Source organism: Salvelinus sp. IW2-2015, linkage group LG20 (genome assembly GCF_002910315.2).
Source record: "Salvelinus sp. IW2-2015 linkage group LG20, ASM291031v2, whole genome shotgun sequence".
In the NCBI taxonomy this organism is placed as follows: domain Eukaryota; kingdom Metazoa; phylum Chordata; class Actinopteri; order Salmoniformes; family Salmonidae; genus Salvelinus; species Salvelinus sp. IW2-2015.
In genome coordinates, this window is record NC_036860.1 from 45,310,296 (window position 1) to 45,327,894 (window position 17,599).

Here is a 17,599-nt window from a genome sequence, read left to right on the forward strand (position 1 = left end):
CAGCTTAAATGTACACACATACAAATAAGACAGAGGGAGAAAGACAGAAAGGGAAGACAGAGGAAATAGGAAGCAGAAGAGGAGGAGAGGAGGAGGAGAAAGACAGACCACAGAAGAGCAGCCTATGGAGGGGAGGAGAGAAGAGAAGGGGAAGACAAGGAGGGTGACGGACGGGAGTCCATCCCTCCACTCCCCTCCCCCTCGCCCTCTTTTCCACATGGCAGCCTCTGCCTGCATACAGAGTCAGAGCCTAATGGAGGGGAGCTAAGTCCATGGCCACTCAGCGGATAAACGCCTGTGTTTCTCCGAGAGAAAAAGAGAGCAACGGAGACCGAAACGCTGCATGGCTGCTTTGTGGGATATGTTCAGGCAGAAAGATACAGGGCCATGTAGTGTGGTGGTGTGTGGTGGCACCACACTGGTGGCCTCTCTGTCACAGAGCACAGTGACTCCAGTCACTTAACCTTAACCATTTAACGCAACAAACACTACCCAGCACTATACTGGACCACCCCTGTGTATATACAGAGCTAAAACAATGTGTCTCTTTGACATCCTAGCACTCCATTCCCACACAGGGACACTCATTCCAGCAAGAGCCACTAACATGACAACATCAAACAGAAATGGAGCTCGGGAAGACTCCATAAAATGGCTTTCATGAATGTCTCTAGTGAGAGCCAACATGTAGCCTAGTGCTTCCCCATGGGTCTCCTTAGATGTTAAAGTCTATGATTATACTATAAGTTGTCGCTGTAGATTTTCCAATAGGAACACCTCCCTCTTCAGTGAAAAAAGGAAACTGTCGAAAAAGTGAGCCAGACTATTGTTTCATCTTTCATGTTGAAGTCCCATTTGATGTTGATGTTGAATACTCTATGTAAACTGCACTGATTTGTAATATGAAGGAGGAACTGTTGATTGTCCTAAATAACATAAACATTTTGAGCCAAAGTGTCTGGGTAAATCAGGTTCTTAGTGTGTCTGGGATGTGTGTGTGTTATGTGTGACAGTTGCATCGGAAGTTTACATACACCTTAGCCAAATACATTTAAACTCAGTTTTTCACAATTCCTGACATTTAATCCTAGTAAAAATCCCTGTCTTAGGTCAGTTAGTGCACCACTTTATTTAAAGAATGTGAAATGTCAGAATAATAGTAGAAGAAATGATTTATTTCAGCTTTATTCCTTTCATTACATCCCACGGTTCAGAAGTTTACATACACTCAATTAGTATTTGGTAGCTTTGCCTTGAAATTGTTTAACTTGGTCAAACGTTTTGGCAGCCTTCCACAAGCCTCCCACAATAAGTTGGTGAATTATCTACACTTGAGCTCCATATGCGCTTTCTGCCACGACATGCAGAGAAACTGCAGACGATCGCCCTAAGCGTGCTTGAATTAATCCTAGAAGGTTTGTAGGAGCCAATGGAGACAGATTAACAACTTGTGTGTCGTCTGTTGCCTCGCTACAACGCTATTTAGTGGGATAATATGAGGAGTCAGGGCTTGTATGATGGCCGAGCCTCACCCTATGATCCTTGACTTATTGTGACCAAGATCCCTCAATAAGATGCGAACACTTTGTTGTGCCACAACTTTGAAGTATGCTTGGTCAGTTTGTCCATTTGGAAGACCCATTGCGACCAGCTTAAATTACTCTTACTGTATGTCTTATCAATGTTGCTTCATAACTGATATCCACATAATTTCCGAGAAGAATCAGGACCTCAGCGACTCGATTCAATCGTAAAACTATACTCGATCGTGAGGGAGCTACTACACCGCTGGTTCCTCGTTCCTGTAGACAGAGACAACCCTCGATCAGAGACTGATCATCTGCAACCCCCCGTACGTGACACAGGCATATGTGCTCGACCACGGGCCTAACGTCTTGGGTCATGTGACGCAAGAACTCCCCCTTCCTTCCCTCCTAAAAGCTATACACAAGTGGGGTGCATATTTGATGCCAAATCGATGCAACACTCCAGTCCATATTTTTGTCCATCAGACCAGAGATATTCTCCAAAAAGTGACCTCCTGCCTCCCGCCGAGTGTGCAAGTCTTCCGCACAATCTCCGACCATCTAGAGGCTGGATAGGAGTCTGGACTCTTTGATGTGTATATCTATGGATTTTGAGCTACTTAAGGCTTCTATATCTGTTGCCAGGCTGACCGGCTTTCAGTTAGTCGATGTAGGACCTGTTTAACTTGGATATAGATACTTCTCTATACCTGTTCTCCTCGTACACAGCTACTTCACAAGGTCCTTGCTGTGTTTCTGTGATTCGAATTTGCATCTTTTCGCACCAAAGTCACGTTCACTCTAGGACTACAGAAGCGTTCTCCTTCCTTGGAGGTCTATGACGGCTGCGTGGTCCCCAATGAGTGTATAATACTTGCTTGACTATTTTGACAGATATGAACTGGAGAAGCAGACGGAGAGAAAGATGTTTACTTTAGAGCAGTGCGGCAGGTAACCTTCAAGGTTTGGAAAATTGCTGCCAAGGATGAACCAGACGTTTGAGGTCTTCCAATTTTTTTCTGATCTTGGGCTCTGATTTCTTTTGATCTTTTCTCTCATACCCCGAGTGTAAGCAAATAGACGGACTGAGTCTCGAACAAGTAGGAACCGTTGAAAATAACAGTCCACAGGTACACCCCAATTGACTCTAACAAATGATGTCCAATAGCAACCATCAGAAAAGCCCTAAACCATGACTAAATTTTCTTTAATTTTCCAAAGCTGTTTCAAGCACAGTCACACTTAGTGTATGTAAACTACAGTGAAAGTCCTATTAAGTCCCAAAGAAATTAATGCTGTCTATAAATCTAATTGTTTGTAAAAAATACAACTTTAATTCTTATCTAAGTAGCTGCACCTTTAAAGCAATTCCTACATGAACTTGCCAAAAACTGTAAAATCTGTTTAACAAGAAATTTGGGAATGGTTTCTAAAAACGAGATTGTAATTGATACCAAATACATAGTGTTAGGATCGTAAACTTAACCACTGCAAAGACGTCATGTTACTCTGTCGATTGCTTGATGTATGTGAAGCCCTGTGTCGCGTGTGGATCTCTGACACCCGTGGGGGCCCCGAATTAGTGTGTTGTATGATCCTACCGGAGGACGTGCCATTTGCTCACGCTGGGTCTGGGTGCTCTAGGGATATCGCAGATCACCACAGTGTGGACCTACGTTTTATTACCAAAGAGTTTTATGGCTGATTATCTGGACCAGAGCAGAGAGCAATATCACCATGCAAAAGTGATACTGGTCGTGATATCTGATCTGTCTGTCGTCGGTCTGTCTCTCTTTGTCTTAGTCTGCTGTTCTGTTTCGTCAGTCTAGTCCTGCTCTTCATCGGTCGATGTCGTCGGAATCTCTGTCTGTCTGTCTCTGTCTTCTCGTCTGTCTGTCTTCTTGCTGTCTGGTCTGTTGTCGTTCGTCTGATCTGTCTGTTTGTTAGTCTGAGTACTGACTGCAATCTGTCTGTCGTCTTGTCTGCTCTGTCTCGTCTGTCTTGTCGTCTGTCTGTCGTCTGTCTGTCTGTCTGTCTGTCTGTCTGCTCGTTGTCTGGCGTCTGTCTGTCTGTCTGTCTGTCTGTCTGTCTGTCTGTCTGTCTGTCTGTCTGTCTGTCTGTCTGTCTGTCTGTCTCAATCGCTCATGTAATACTCTCACACAATTCCTCATAAACACACACACACAGTACATGTACCAGGACACGTACACTTACGAACAAACACACACACACTCATATGGATAAATACAATTATACACTACTGTACACCAGTGGAGGCTGCTGAGGGGAGAGGGGCTCATAATAAGGGCTGGAACTGAGTAAATGGAATGGCATCAAACACATTGAAACCATGAGTTTGATGTAATTGATACCATTCCACCGACTCCACTCCAGCCATTACCAGAAGACTGTCCTTCCCAATTAAGGTGCCACCAACCTCCTGTGCACTACACACTTAAAGCCTTACATCTAGACACACACAGAAGAGTACCCACAGCAGTGGGTGTAATCCCTGTGTACATTTTCTGGACATAGGCTGCTCAGTGTTGTCCTCACGCACACACACAGACAGATGTCCCTCTGCGTTGTGTGTGTGTGCGTGCGTGCATGTATGTGTCTGTGTGTGAGCCTGTGTGTTCTCCCTTAGGTTGAGCTGATCTCCCGGTTCAGGTTGTTGTTTTGATCATTGTGTGGTCGGATCAGGGCGATCGGGTGTTGGTTGTGTCTGCCCCTCCTGCTCTCTGGAACGTGAGCCTCCCTTGGAGCCCTGCTCCCCTTGTCTCCTATGGATCAGTGTGCTTGTGCCAGACGAGACCCTCGTTAACCCACAGGGCCTGTCCTCTGCTGAGCAGGTGTAGTGTTATATACTGTACCCACACCAGACTGTGTCCTCCTCTCCTCTACATAGATGGTAAGCATGCAGCAAACTGCTGGAGCAGTACAGGCTGTGCTGTACTGGTGTGTGTTGTTTATCCAGGCCATACGACACCACTGCTGCTTGGGAAGCTGCTGCCACTTAAGAGGCTTAGGTGTAAATTAGAGCAACACTGGAAGTGACGGCTGTAAAGTGGTCAGGTGATATACAGTACTGGATGAGCTCTTGACTGGGTGATCACTCATAGAAGTTTACCTGGCTGTGTTACTGGAAAATACACACATATAGGCATGACACATGCACTGCACGCGCACACACACAACACACACCACACACACACACACACACACACACACACACACCACACACAACCACACACACACACACACACACACACACACACACACACACACACACACACACACAACACACACACAGACACACACACACACACACACACACACACACACACACACACACACACACACACACACACAGGCCATTACTGAAGAATCAGTGTCCTCACAGGCTGATACTGTAATTCAGTGGTTTAGACAGATTCCATTCGGCAGGCTATTGTGGCGGACGCATGGGGAAATGAATTGCAGCTATTGTGATGTCATAGTGAGACGTTTTCATTGTTATTAGTGTCTGTGCATAGGCTAATGCCTAACCATAATACACCATGCATCAACACATTGGAACACTGTCACAGACGCCCACAGCCAGCAGATAGACTTATGTTGCACTAGCAGTATTTTCACAGCTTTATGTGTGCGCGTGCGTGCATGTGTACGTGTGTGCGTACATGTATACGTGCGTGCGTGCAAGTGTACATTCACAGTATTCATACTTATATATCATAGGTTCAGAATATTTGGCATATTGCCTAGACACGTTAACACTTCATTCTACCTTCCTTAAAAGACCCATGGCCTTTAGATTTTGTCAGCTGAGGGAACCAACAGCATTTGAACCCATTCCCCTGTCTAAATGACTACAGTCTCTACTGTAATACTGTACGTACTCCACTGATGCAATTGACTGGATGCATCACTAATCCAGAGTAGGTTGGTTTTATCAGAGTGGGTCAACAGCCACTTAATGTTTATCAGTGTTAATTAGGATCAATTAAGAGCATTACACTCATAACGCTCCGAGACACAATGATGAGAGCACGCACATAATGAGACTTAATTGGTGAAAAACAGCGTTGTTGCCTGGTCGCCAAGCTCCCAATCACACAATCAGACAGCTTCCCTCAGACACTGGAGTATAGAAAATTCTCTCTCTCGTTACAGCCCTCCAACTAACCACACACAAGCAGCCTGTCTGCAGCCATATACTCAGCATCATGCTCAATATCCAACCAATTGTGCAGCTAAGGGAATTTGTGCAGTGAGTAGAGCTAGCACCCAGTGAACCAGTCATCTCTGTGCCATCACCGCCATTCCCCTACCTACCCACTCCACACACACACACACCACACACCACACACACACACACAACACACACACAACCACACACACACACACACACACACACACACACACACACACACACACACACACACACACACACACACACACACACACACACACACACACACACACACACACACACACACACACACACACACATGGTCCTAGGGGCAGTGGGCTCCTGTAGGGAGTGATCTAGACTCGTTCTCATCTCACTCCCATGGTTCAGTCATCCAGCCAGGGCACCCTGTGGCCTACATTCCTCAGCCAGACACTCACTCTGCTGGGGTAAACAGAGCCTGATGCCTGCGGCTGTCCATCCGACCTGGAATTTACAGTCATACACTACCGTTCAAAAGTTTGGGGTCACTTAGAAATGTCCTTGTTTTTGAAAGAAAAGCAAATTTTTGGTCCATTAAAATAACATCAAATTGATCAGAAATACAGTGTAGACATTGTTAATGTTGTAATTGGCTATTGTAGCTGGAAACGGCTGATTTTCTATGGAATATCTACATAGGCATACAGAGGCCCATTATCAGCAACCATCACTCCTGTGTTCCAATGGCACGTTGTATTAGCTAATCTAAGTTGATAATTTCAAAGGCTAATTGATCATTAGAAAAACATTTTGCAATTGTGTTAGCATGAAAACTGTTGTGCTGATTAAAGAAGCAAGAAAGCTGGACTTCTTTAGACTAGTTGAGTATCTGGAGTATCAGCATTTGTTGGTTTGATTACAGGCTCAAAATAGCCAGAAAGAAATAACTTTCTTCTGAAACTCATCAGTCTATTCTTGTTCTGAGAAATGAAGGCTATTCCATGCGAGAAATTGCCAAGAAACTGAAGATCTCGTACAACGCTGTGTACTACTYCCTTCACAGAACAGAGCAAACTGTCTCTAACCAGAAAAAAAGCCATATCTCTGTCCAGTGTCTGTGTTCTTTTGCCCATCTTTATCTTAAATTTTTATTGGCCAGTCTGAGATATGGCTTTTTCTTTGCAACTCTGCCAAGAAGGCCAGCATCCCAGAGTCGCCTCTTCACTGTTGACATTGAGACTGGTGTTTTGCGGGTACTATTTAATGAAGCTGCCAGTTGAGGACTTGTGAGGCGTCTGTTTCTCAAATTAGACACTCTAATGTACTTGTCTTCTTGCTCAGTTGTGCACCGGGGCCTCCCACTCTTTCTATTCTGGTTAGAGCCAGTTTGAGCCAGTTTGCGCCATTGGAACACAGGAGTGATGGTTGCTGATAATGGGCCTATTCCATAACAAATCTGCCATTTCCAGCTACAATAGTCATTTACAACATTAACAGTGTCTACACTGTATTTCTGATCAATTTGATGATATTTTAATGGACAAAAATGTGCTTTTCTTTTAAAAACAAGGACATTTCTAAGTGTCCCCAAACTTTTGAACGGTAGTGTAGGTTCATGTTTCTGTTAGATGACCATTCAATGTACTGCATGTTGATGGATCAGTTGGTAGGAGAGGAGATGTTTTGTTATTTGTTTCAACTGAGTGAATAAGATGGTGGAAATATAGGCCTACTGCATATTTCACATCAGGCATAAGTATGGTAGATCTATATAAGTCTGGCTGGTGATACAACCTGTTTGTCATGTGTTTGTCACTTTCAGTTCCTGCTACTGCCACCGAAATGTACAGTGCATTCAGAAAGTATTCAGACCCCTTCACTTTTTCCACATTTTGTTAGGGTACAGCCTTATTCTAAAATGGATTCAATATTTTTTTTCATTCAACAATCTACACACAATACCCCATAATGACAAAGCGAAAACAAGTTTAGACATTTGCAATGAGACTCTAAGTTTTGCTCAGGTGCTTCCTGTTTCCATTGATCATCCTTGTTTCTACAACTTAATTGGAGTCCACCTGTGGTAAATTCAATTGATTGTACATGATTTGGAAAGGCACACACCTGTCTATATAAGGTCCCACAGTTGACAGTGCATGTCAGAGCAAAAACCAAGACATGAGGTCGAAGGAATTGTCGTGAGAGCTCCGAGACAGGATTGTGCCGAGGCACAGATCTGAGGAAGGGTACCAAAAATGTCTACAGCATTGAAGGTCCCCAAGAACACTGTGGCCTCCATCATTCTTAAATGGAAGAAGTTTGCAACAACCAAGACTATTCCTAGTTCCGCTGCAGAGATGGGAGAACCTTCCAGAAGGACAATCATCTCTGCAGCACTCCACCAATCAGGCCCTTATGGTAGAGTTGCAAGACAGAAGCCACTCCTCACTAAAAGGCTAATGACAGCCCGCATGGAGTTTGCCAAAAGGCACATAAAGGACTCTCAGACCATGAGAAACAAAATTCTCTGGTATGAAAAAAACAAGATTGAACTCTTTGGCCTGAATGCCAAGCTGGTCTAGAGGAAACCTGGCACCATCCCTACAGTGAAGCATGGTGGTGGCAGCATGGTGGTGGCAGCATCATGCTGTGGGGATGTTTATCAGCAGCAGGAACTGGGAGACTAGTCAGGATCGAAGGAAAGATGAACAGAGCAAAGTACAGAAAGATTATTTATGAAAACCTGCTCCAGAACGCTCAGGACCTCAGACTGGGGCGAAGGTTCACCTTCCAACAGGACAATGACCCTAAGCACACAGCCAACACAACGCAGGAGTGGCTTCGAGACAAGTCTCTGAATGTCCTTGAGTGGCCCAGCCATAGCCCGGACTTGAGCCCGATCGAAGATCTCTGGAAAGACCTGAAAATATCTGTGCAGCGATTTTTATAAATGTGCAAAAATGTCTAAAAAACWGATTTTGCTTTGTCATTATGGGGTATTATGTGTAGAGTGATGAGGGGGGGAAACAATTTAATCTATTTTAGAACAGGGCTGTAACGTAACAAAATGTGGAAAAAGTCAAGGGGACTAAACTCTTCCCGAATGCACTGTATACATCAATTAATGTATTGAGACAGACAGGGCCTATTTTTTGCTATTATTTACTCTTCTTGAGCATGTAATGGACCACAACAATGCAGGCGTAAAGTATCTGGGCAGTGTTTTTAACTATAATTTCTCCTGACTATTTGCTCAAGGATGTTATTGTTTGTCACATGACCAACATTATTACAAGATACAGAGATGTGTTATATATCCCTGTTTTTATTTTGGGTCTGCATTGCGACATTCAGGGCTGGAATAGTATAATCATGGTCCTGTTGGAAATCAACGGCTGGTCCATGTTCTATTCCTGGTACTATAAATGGCCTCTTCTGAGAACGGGGATGGAGAGAGAGGGAGAGAGATTGTCCGATGCTAGTTGGCATGGTAACCTGGCCAGGTGAAAGGGAGCCTGGGAGGGGGGAGCTGCATCTTTTTCTCTCGCGGGAGCAGAATATCCCAGAATTCCCTGCAGGCAGGCAGAGAAGCAGGCTGAGCAGGCTGGAGAGCATCATGGTTGTTGCCCTCTGGGCTGGAGGTTTTGAAACAGGGCTCTCCTAGCCTCTACTCTGTCAGCTAGAGATACACATATCCATCAGTGCTGCTGAATAAAGCGCTTGCGTGCGCGTATGCCTGTTTATTTAGTCCACAGGGTGAAATAAAAAATGAGTGGTTGTCTAATGTGTGAGTCTCCCAGTGGAGGCGTCACCTCGCTCCCCTGCCCCCAGAGCCGTGTTCCTCTGCCCATAATTCTGCTAGATATTAAAGAAATACGTCAACACAGCAATTACAGAAACAGCCTGGCACTGTGGCAAATGCCTCAGGACAGACAGACAGACACAGCTGTGCTGCTTACTCTCTCACACACTGGTTACATTGGTTTTGTCTCCTCCTGTGTGATGCCCACCTCACCTCATGTAGCCCTTCCGTACAGTAGGCGTTTCATTGACTACATGTTTTTTCAACAGTGTAGCGTCCCAATGAAGGCCTCTCATCCAATCTCAACATGATCCTATGTCATAATTATGGTAATACTAGTGGACAACGTCATAACTGTTTGTTATAGTTTATGACTATGTAAACATTTGTAAAATGAGACTACCATTGCTCAAAATGCTAACATTTACAGAATGCTGCAAGGAATAATTTTTTCCCTCACTACTCCAAGTGCATCTCACAAAAAATTCATAGTTGTCATGCTAAATAAATCAGCCTTATTTTTCTGTAGCACGGCTCAAAATGGCTGGGGAGTGAATAAGAGATGAAGCTTAAATGTCTGCATCCCCTCGCCTGACACTTTCCATTACATCACAGGAGCCAAAATTGTTGTGTGTGTGTGGGTGTGTGGTGGTGTGTGGTGTGTGTGTGTGTGTGTGTGTGTGTGTGTGTGTGTGTGTGTGTGTGTGTGTGTGTGTGTGTGTGATTACACACTCAGATGTGGGGGTAATGAGCTGTGTGTGTTTGAATCTCTAGTGTGTGTAGTGTGCTGTCCTTAGAGTGCTGTCAGAGACCGACCAATAAGTATTTACTCCTATCCAAGCCTTGTCTGCTTGTGGTCATAAGATGTTTGTTGTCACAGCTCAACATAACAGGCAGGCATGGGGTTTATTGTGTATTATGTTAGAAGTTATACTATGACTCAATTAAGTGTAATTTGAGCAGAGAGATTTGATTCATTACACTGTTCCTCTGTCTTGTAACTACCCTCCATGTGGCAGGTATCACTATGATGTCCCACTGGAATTGTATTATGGCTAAACATGTTCAGCCAGTCTTGCTTCATAACTAATGTAACATATGCCTTCTCCTCTTTTCTCTCTCTCTATCCCTCTCCTCCTTTCTCGCTCTCTGTCTTTCTCGCTCTCTCTCTTTCCCTCCCCTCTTTCTCTCTCCCTCCCAGTCCCAGCCATGATCACGTCGTATCCCAACACCACGCTGGCCACGCAGGGTAGTGAGAAGAGGATGAGCTGCACGGCCCACGGGGAGAAACCCATCATGGTGCGTTGGGAGAAGGAAGATCGCATCATCAACCCAGAGAGCAGCCACCGCTACGTGGTCACCGTCAAAGAAGTGGCCGACGAGGTCATCTCCACCCTGCAGGTACACATACACACCACCAGGGGGAGTGGTACTGCTCGCTTCCCAGTTACAGTTACCTCAGCTGAGGCCAGTTGGAGCGCTACTGGTTATGCAGAGATTTTGCTTGGACATAAGCGTTGGAGAAAAAGCCTGCATACTGAGTTTGTCAGTTTGTTATGATGGCTCATCATGAGCCCTGTCTGTGAATGATATAGCCCAGAATGTGTATTTCCCATGCACTTTCTTATCTATGTAGCTGACCCTCTTTTTCACATTTCTATAGATCAGGCCTACAGTGAGGGAAGACTCAGGCTTCTTCTCCTGCCATGCCATCAACTCCTATGGTGAAGACCGAGGGATCATTCAGCTAACAGTGCAAGGTACAGCTGTCTAACACTGACAATTGTCATGAAAACATCATGAAATAAAAATATATAACCCCCCCAAATAAGGTAATGATGCAACATCAGCATAATAATAATAACAATATTAATAATAATTTATTCAACTTATATAGCGCTATTCATTACATAAAGAATCTCAAAGCGCTTTAAAGCAACACAAAAATGACGAGCAATTTAGAAAACAACAGCATTATTCAAGGTTATCAGAGGGTCGGAAAGTTCATGGCTTGATTGATCATCGGAGGGAGGTGGTCAAAAGGGCAGAGCAAGCAAAGATGGTCTCTGGAGCATGTCCAGGGGCATGCAGTGTCATCAAGATGTCTCGCCATCCTTGCCGTTGTGTGGATTCTCCATAGTAGGACTTGGATGAAGTTTGAGCTCAGCCACTGCAGTTGTAGTGTTGTATACCCATATTAGAGCTCTGCTACCCCAACCAAGCCCCGACATTATACATTGGGTTAGGACCGGGTAGGGCTTATTTTTTCATCAGTAACTATGGTACGGGCAGGGCTCGGGTATCACTAAATTGATCACTAACATTTTGAAGCTGAGCCATTGCTGGTGCTCTGCTGCACAGTACAGTCATATCTGACTAAGATCATAACATTGTGTCAGAAGTGCTTCAACCTCTTCAAATATAAGACAGGACAGATTATKTCACAGAAAATAATAATGTTCATTGAGTTTTGTCACGAAAAGTAGCTAAAAGCTAACTGCTCTCCCATGTCTCTTCATTGAGCAGAGCAGCCTAAGCGGAGCTGTTGCTATGAATACTCAGAGTCAAAGCGCCATGAGCAGAGCGCATGCAGAGCGCGCTGCGCACAGGGAAAGAGTGACAGACAGAGGGGCATCTAATAGATTTACTAACAGCGGAAGTTATTTCTGATTTCGGGTTTCAGGCAGGGCGGGTCCTTAAATTTGGCTGAAGCAATCTGGCCTGGGTTGGGTAGGGCTTTAATGTCGTAGGCATGGGAAGGGCTTGGGGTTAAAATTCATGCCTGTGCAGGTCTCTAACGCATATGTGTGACTTTGTGGTGTCCTTCAGAGCCCCCGGACCCTCCTGAGGTGGAGATCAGAGAGGTGAAGGACAGGACCATCGCCCTCCGCTGGACCATGGGCTTTGACGGAAACAGCCCAATCACAGGCTTCGACATTGAGTGCAAGAACAAATCAGGTACAAGACAAACAAGAGTTTTCTTTGTAAGAGATGGTATGTTCTGGATGCCAGCGATGTATAGTAATACTGTAAGCAGTGTTTCACCTATATTCATTTTGCAGTGGTGGGCCGCCACTACTAAATTGTTGCCGCCACTCCAAAAGTTATGATTTAAATACAATATTTCTACCGAGACGTGCTTTTAAAAGTATAGTGCGAGATTTTGGCAAGTAAGCCCTTTTTATACTTACACAGAGTCAGTTGAACTCATGGATACCATTTTTATAAAATGTTTATGTCTCTGCATGCAGTTTGAAGTAACTTTATCACTAGCTTTAGCGCAATGACTGGAAGTCTATGACTTCCAGTCATTCTGCTGACACTAATTAGCAATGGCTCACAATGGCTTGATTTCCAAAATCGCACTATCCCTTTAACAGAGTGACAAGTTACAACATCAATTTGTAGCAAACAAAGTGAGCAGTGGCGCGAATGAGAGCCACGAGTGCACAGCCACCACTTGCTCCTCATCTCCATACAGTGCAGTGGTGCACATTAGTTATATTTCAGATGGTGTCAACATAAATGGAATTTTCATGCACTTTGGAGTAGAATGTCTTTAAAAAAAATCACCATCAGTGACCTTATCACAGTCGTACTACAAAAAAATCTCCCGGAGGTGCATGCCCCAGAACACCCCCAGGAAAGAGCAACAGAGCAACTATCACCGCTGCCTTTGCCACTGCTGCTAAAGATAATCTTAGGCGAAACACTGTATGAATACAAATACTTTAACTTCCTGTGTATGTCTATAGTCTATCCTGATGAAATGCTTTTCTGTATCATCGTGTTAAGATGGATGTGCTCCTTTTTGTCTTCCAAATAATCATTATTCATGATCTTTTCTTGTCTCAGTGCTATAATTCAATACCGCAGATTAATGCACTTAGCAGGCTTTGACCTCTAGCCCCACTCAGTGGTCCTCACGAACCCACATAAACCTTGACCTCCGGCCCTACAGGCTCCTGGGAAACAGCCCAAAGGACCAAAGACGTGTCTCCCCAGCTCAACCAGGCCACCATCATAGACCTGCACCCCTCCTCCACCTACAGCATCCGCATGTTCGCCAAGAACCACATCGGCAAGAGTGAGGCCAGCAACGAACTCACCATCACCACAGACGAAGCAGGTATAGACTCACCAGACCACCACTGGTCATATGTATGCATGCACATGCACACACAGACATCCCAGCTAACAACAAACGTTCCCACAASTTTAGAGAACGTTCCCTTAAGAGGCTCAATAGGTCATTAACTAAGGTTTTCATAGGAATGTTCCCGTGATGTGCAAGGAATGTCTCCAAGAGACCATTCCCTTAATGTGAAATAGAACTTACCGAGATTGTGGATACCATGTTCTCAGAACATAAGATATTAATGTTCTATACACGTTGAATGAGAACATTGCAAGAACATTCATGTGTCCAGTTTTCTGTGGATTAGGTGAATATTCCATCAACGGCCCACCAAACATACACAGAACATGGTTGCCATGTTCAGGTGGGCCTTTGCACTTCACCAAACAAAGGAAGGGAAGGGTGCTCAACAACAATGACAAAAAGGGTTTACCAAGATAAACTTCCAATAGCACTAATTTGAGGTAGAAAGGAGTTGGAGCAATCAACAAAAAAATCRGAGATGTATTTATTTTAGCTCACTGTAATCCATTGTACAGGATGCGAACAGGTGACTGACGTTTTAACGTTAAGCTTACGTCTTCCTCAGAGTCACCTGACCATTGCACTTATTTCCTATTTATAGCCTAGTGGCCTGTTGAGACACAACAATGTAAGAAAATAATAATGATTTCATCAAGGTAAATGGCAAATTATAGTACAAAATAATGCTAATAATAACAGAAATAGTGTGCCTCTTTAATCAATAGGCCATGTCAAAATATACATAGGTGATATTTGGGTGTTTGTGAATCCGGAGACACAGAGACCAATAAAATMAAGGCAATAACATTATAGAAACAAAGACAGTGAAAATCATAGTTTAGCTCCTTAGGATCCACAGTGTCTAAGGCAGCATTTCCCAAACTCTGTCCTCGGGACTCCAAGGGGTGCACCTTTTGTTTTTTGCCCTAACACTACACAGCTGATTAAAATGATCAAAGCTTGATGATTAGTTGATTATTTGACTCAGCTATGTAGTGCTAGGGCAAAAAACAAAACGTGCACCTCTTGGGTTCCAGAGGACCAAGTTTGGTAAACCCTGGTCTACTGTAAGTACTGCCAKAATGCCTCTGTTTTAGTCACCTTTTCTTGGTGAAATGTGGACATGTTCTATGGCTACAAAGCGTAGGGAGGAAGGTGAGCGAAATTGCATACTCCATGTTTTTATTACGAATTGCAGCCTTATGTTCTGTGACGTGGAGATTCAATGCTCTTTTACTTTGACCAATATAAGCATCCTTGCAGATGCATTTGAGCATGTATATGACATTTGTGGTGCTACAATTAATGAAGCTTTGGATTTTCTACTCTTTACCTGTTCTCGGGTGGTAAAAAACATTCATATTGGTCATGTTGTCAGGAAACAATGATAGTGAGGTTTATGCTCAACTCTCTGACACTAAGTTATATGTCGCTCTCCGTTCCAACCACACAGTGCCTTCAGGAAGTATTCACAGCCCTTGACTTTTTCCACATTTTGTTGTTATAGCCTAAATTTAAAATGGATTCAAATTAGATTTTTTTGTCACTGGCCTACACACAATATCCCATAATGCCAAAGGGGCCATTTTTAGAAGAGAATAAAACATGAAAAGCTGAAATGTCTTGAGTCAATAAGTATTCAACCCCTTTGTTATGGAAAGCCTAAATTAGTTCAGGAGTAAAAAGGTGCTTAAGAAGTCACATAATAAGTTGCATGAACTCACTCTGTGTGCAATAATAGTGTTTAACATGATTTTTGAATGATTACATCATTTATGTACCCCACACATACAATTATCTGTAATGTTGAACAGTGAATTTCAAGCACAGATTCAACCACAAAGACCATGGAGGTTTTCCACTGCATCGCGAAGAAGGGCACCTATTGGTAGATGGGTCAAAATAAAAAATGCAGACATTGAATATACCTTTGAGCATGGTGAAGTTATTAATTACACTTTGGATGGTGTATCAATACACCCAGTTACTACAAAGATACAGGCATCCTTCCCAACTCAGTTGCCGGATAGGAAGGAAACCCCTCAGGGATTTCACCATGATGCCATTGGTGATTTTAAAACAGTTACAGAGTTTAATGACTATGATAGGTAAAACCTGACAATGGATCAACAACATTGGAGTTACTCAACAAGACTAACCTAATTAACAGAGTGAAAAGTAGGAAGCCTGTACAGAATACAAATATTCTAAAACATGCATCATGTTTGCAACAAGGCAATAAAGTAATACTGCAAAAAATGTGGCAAAGCAATTCACTTTTTGTCCTGAATAAAAAGTGTTATATTGGATTTGCCCCAAACATAACACATTACTGAGTATCACTCTCCATATTTTCAAACATAGTGGTGGCTGCATCATGTTATGGGTATGCTTGTAATCCTTAAGGACTGGGGAGTTTTCAGCGTAAAAAAAAACGTAATGGAGCTAAGCACAGGCAAAATCCTAAAGGAAAACTTGGTTCATTCTGCTTTCCACTAGACACTGGGAGAGGAATTCACCTTTCAGCAGGACAATAACCTAAAACACAAGGCCAAATCTACACTGAAGTTGCTTACCAAGAAGACAGTGAATATTCCTGAGTGGCCGAGTTACAGTTTTGACTTAAATCTGCTTGAAAATCTATGAAAAGAATAGAAAATGGTTGTCTAGCAATAATCAACAACCAATTTGACAGAGCTTGAAGAATTTTGAAAAGAAAATTGGACAARTATTGTACAATCCAGGTGTGCAAAGCTCTTAGATACTTACCCAGAAAGACTCGCAGCTGTAATCACTGCCAAAGGTGATCCTAACGTGTATTGACTCAGGTGTGTGAATACTTCTGTAAATTAGATATTTCTGTATTTCTTTTTCAATACATTTGCTACAATTTCTAAAATCATGTTTTCACTTTGTCATTATAGGGTATTGTGTGTAGATAGGTGCGAGAAAAAATATATTTAATCCATTTTGAATTCAGGCTGTAACACAACAAAATGTGGAATAAGTCAAGGGGTATGAATACTTTCTGAAGGCACTGTAGATAGCTTCATATATAATGCTCTTTCAGAGGGTTGGATAACGGAAACGGAGAAGGACTTTCTCATTACACCACTCCCAGCCTACCCAGTTAATAATTATGGCTTACTGAAAATCAGTGGCGACCCGTTATTCAGGGATTTGGGGCATGTTATTTTGGCATAAATATGTGTCACATATCCGTTTGCAAACAATGTTAAAAAAAAAATCATAGAGTTAATAAAGCCGCATACAAACATGGTGTCTTTTGTGCTTTCTTGAGTAATCCAGCTCTGAAATGCAGGTGTTTCAGCCTAGCTCAGTGCTTTCTGTGGTGGTGGGGCAGCCAGCGGAAAAATACTGAGCGTAGGGGTTGGTAATGTTCTCTAGTTGCGCCGTGATTGGCTCAGTGTTCTGCCACTCATGGGGACACTACATCACCACAAAATCTATGGGTAGAGCTAGAAAATTCAAACCCCTTGGGTGCTGCCATAGAGTTACATTAGAAGTGCCCATCCAAGAAGTCTCAAGGTCATTGGCCACAGATAATATGACCTCAAATCACATTATATCTACCGTAGCTTTGATTGGACTGATCATGTCAACATCATACTTTCAAAATCTTAGCTAGCAGTCATCATCATAAATCAAATCGACAATCTACTGGCAAATCCTTTTCATATGACATATTAGACATACATGATTGCATTGTGCATGTAACAGTATTTATTATTCAATGTCCTCACCTGGGATTTGAAAATCCCAACCTCTTGGTTCACAGTACTCCATTCTTTCTGCTACGCCAGCAGGTCCACGTCAGGTATCAGTTAATCTGACTATTCTATCATCATTGATTTGATTTACTTACTTCAGCAATTGGAGGGCTTTCTGTATTTGTCTAATGTTGGTGGGGC

General features: G+C 43.2%; 1 protein-coding gene across 3 annotated transcripts in view; it reads left to right on the top strand.

Annotated features, from left to right (window-relative positions):
* Positions 1–17,599, top strand: part of LOC111981410 (cell adhesion molecule DSCAM) — a 143,149-nt gene that overhangs the window by 96,050 nt on the left and 29,500 nt on the right. For all 3 annotated transcript variants that reach the window (XM_024012658.2, XM_024012656.2, XM_024012657.2), the window contains exons 12-15: positions 10,707–10,906; positions 11,169–11,265; positions 12,335–12,463; positions 13,467–13,634. In XM_024012658.2, coding sequence (XP_023868426.1) covers positions 10,707–10,906; positions 11,169–11,265; positions 12,335–12,463; positions 13,467–13,634 — 594 coding nt within the window. The remainder of the gene's footprint in view (positions 1–10,706; positions 10,907–11,168; positions 11,266–12,334; positions 12,464–13,466; positions 13,635–17,599) is intronic.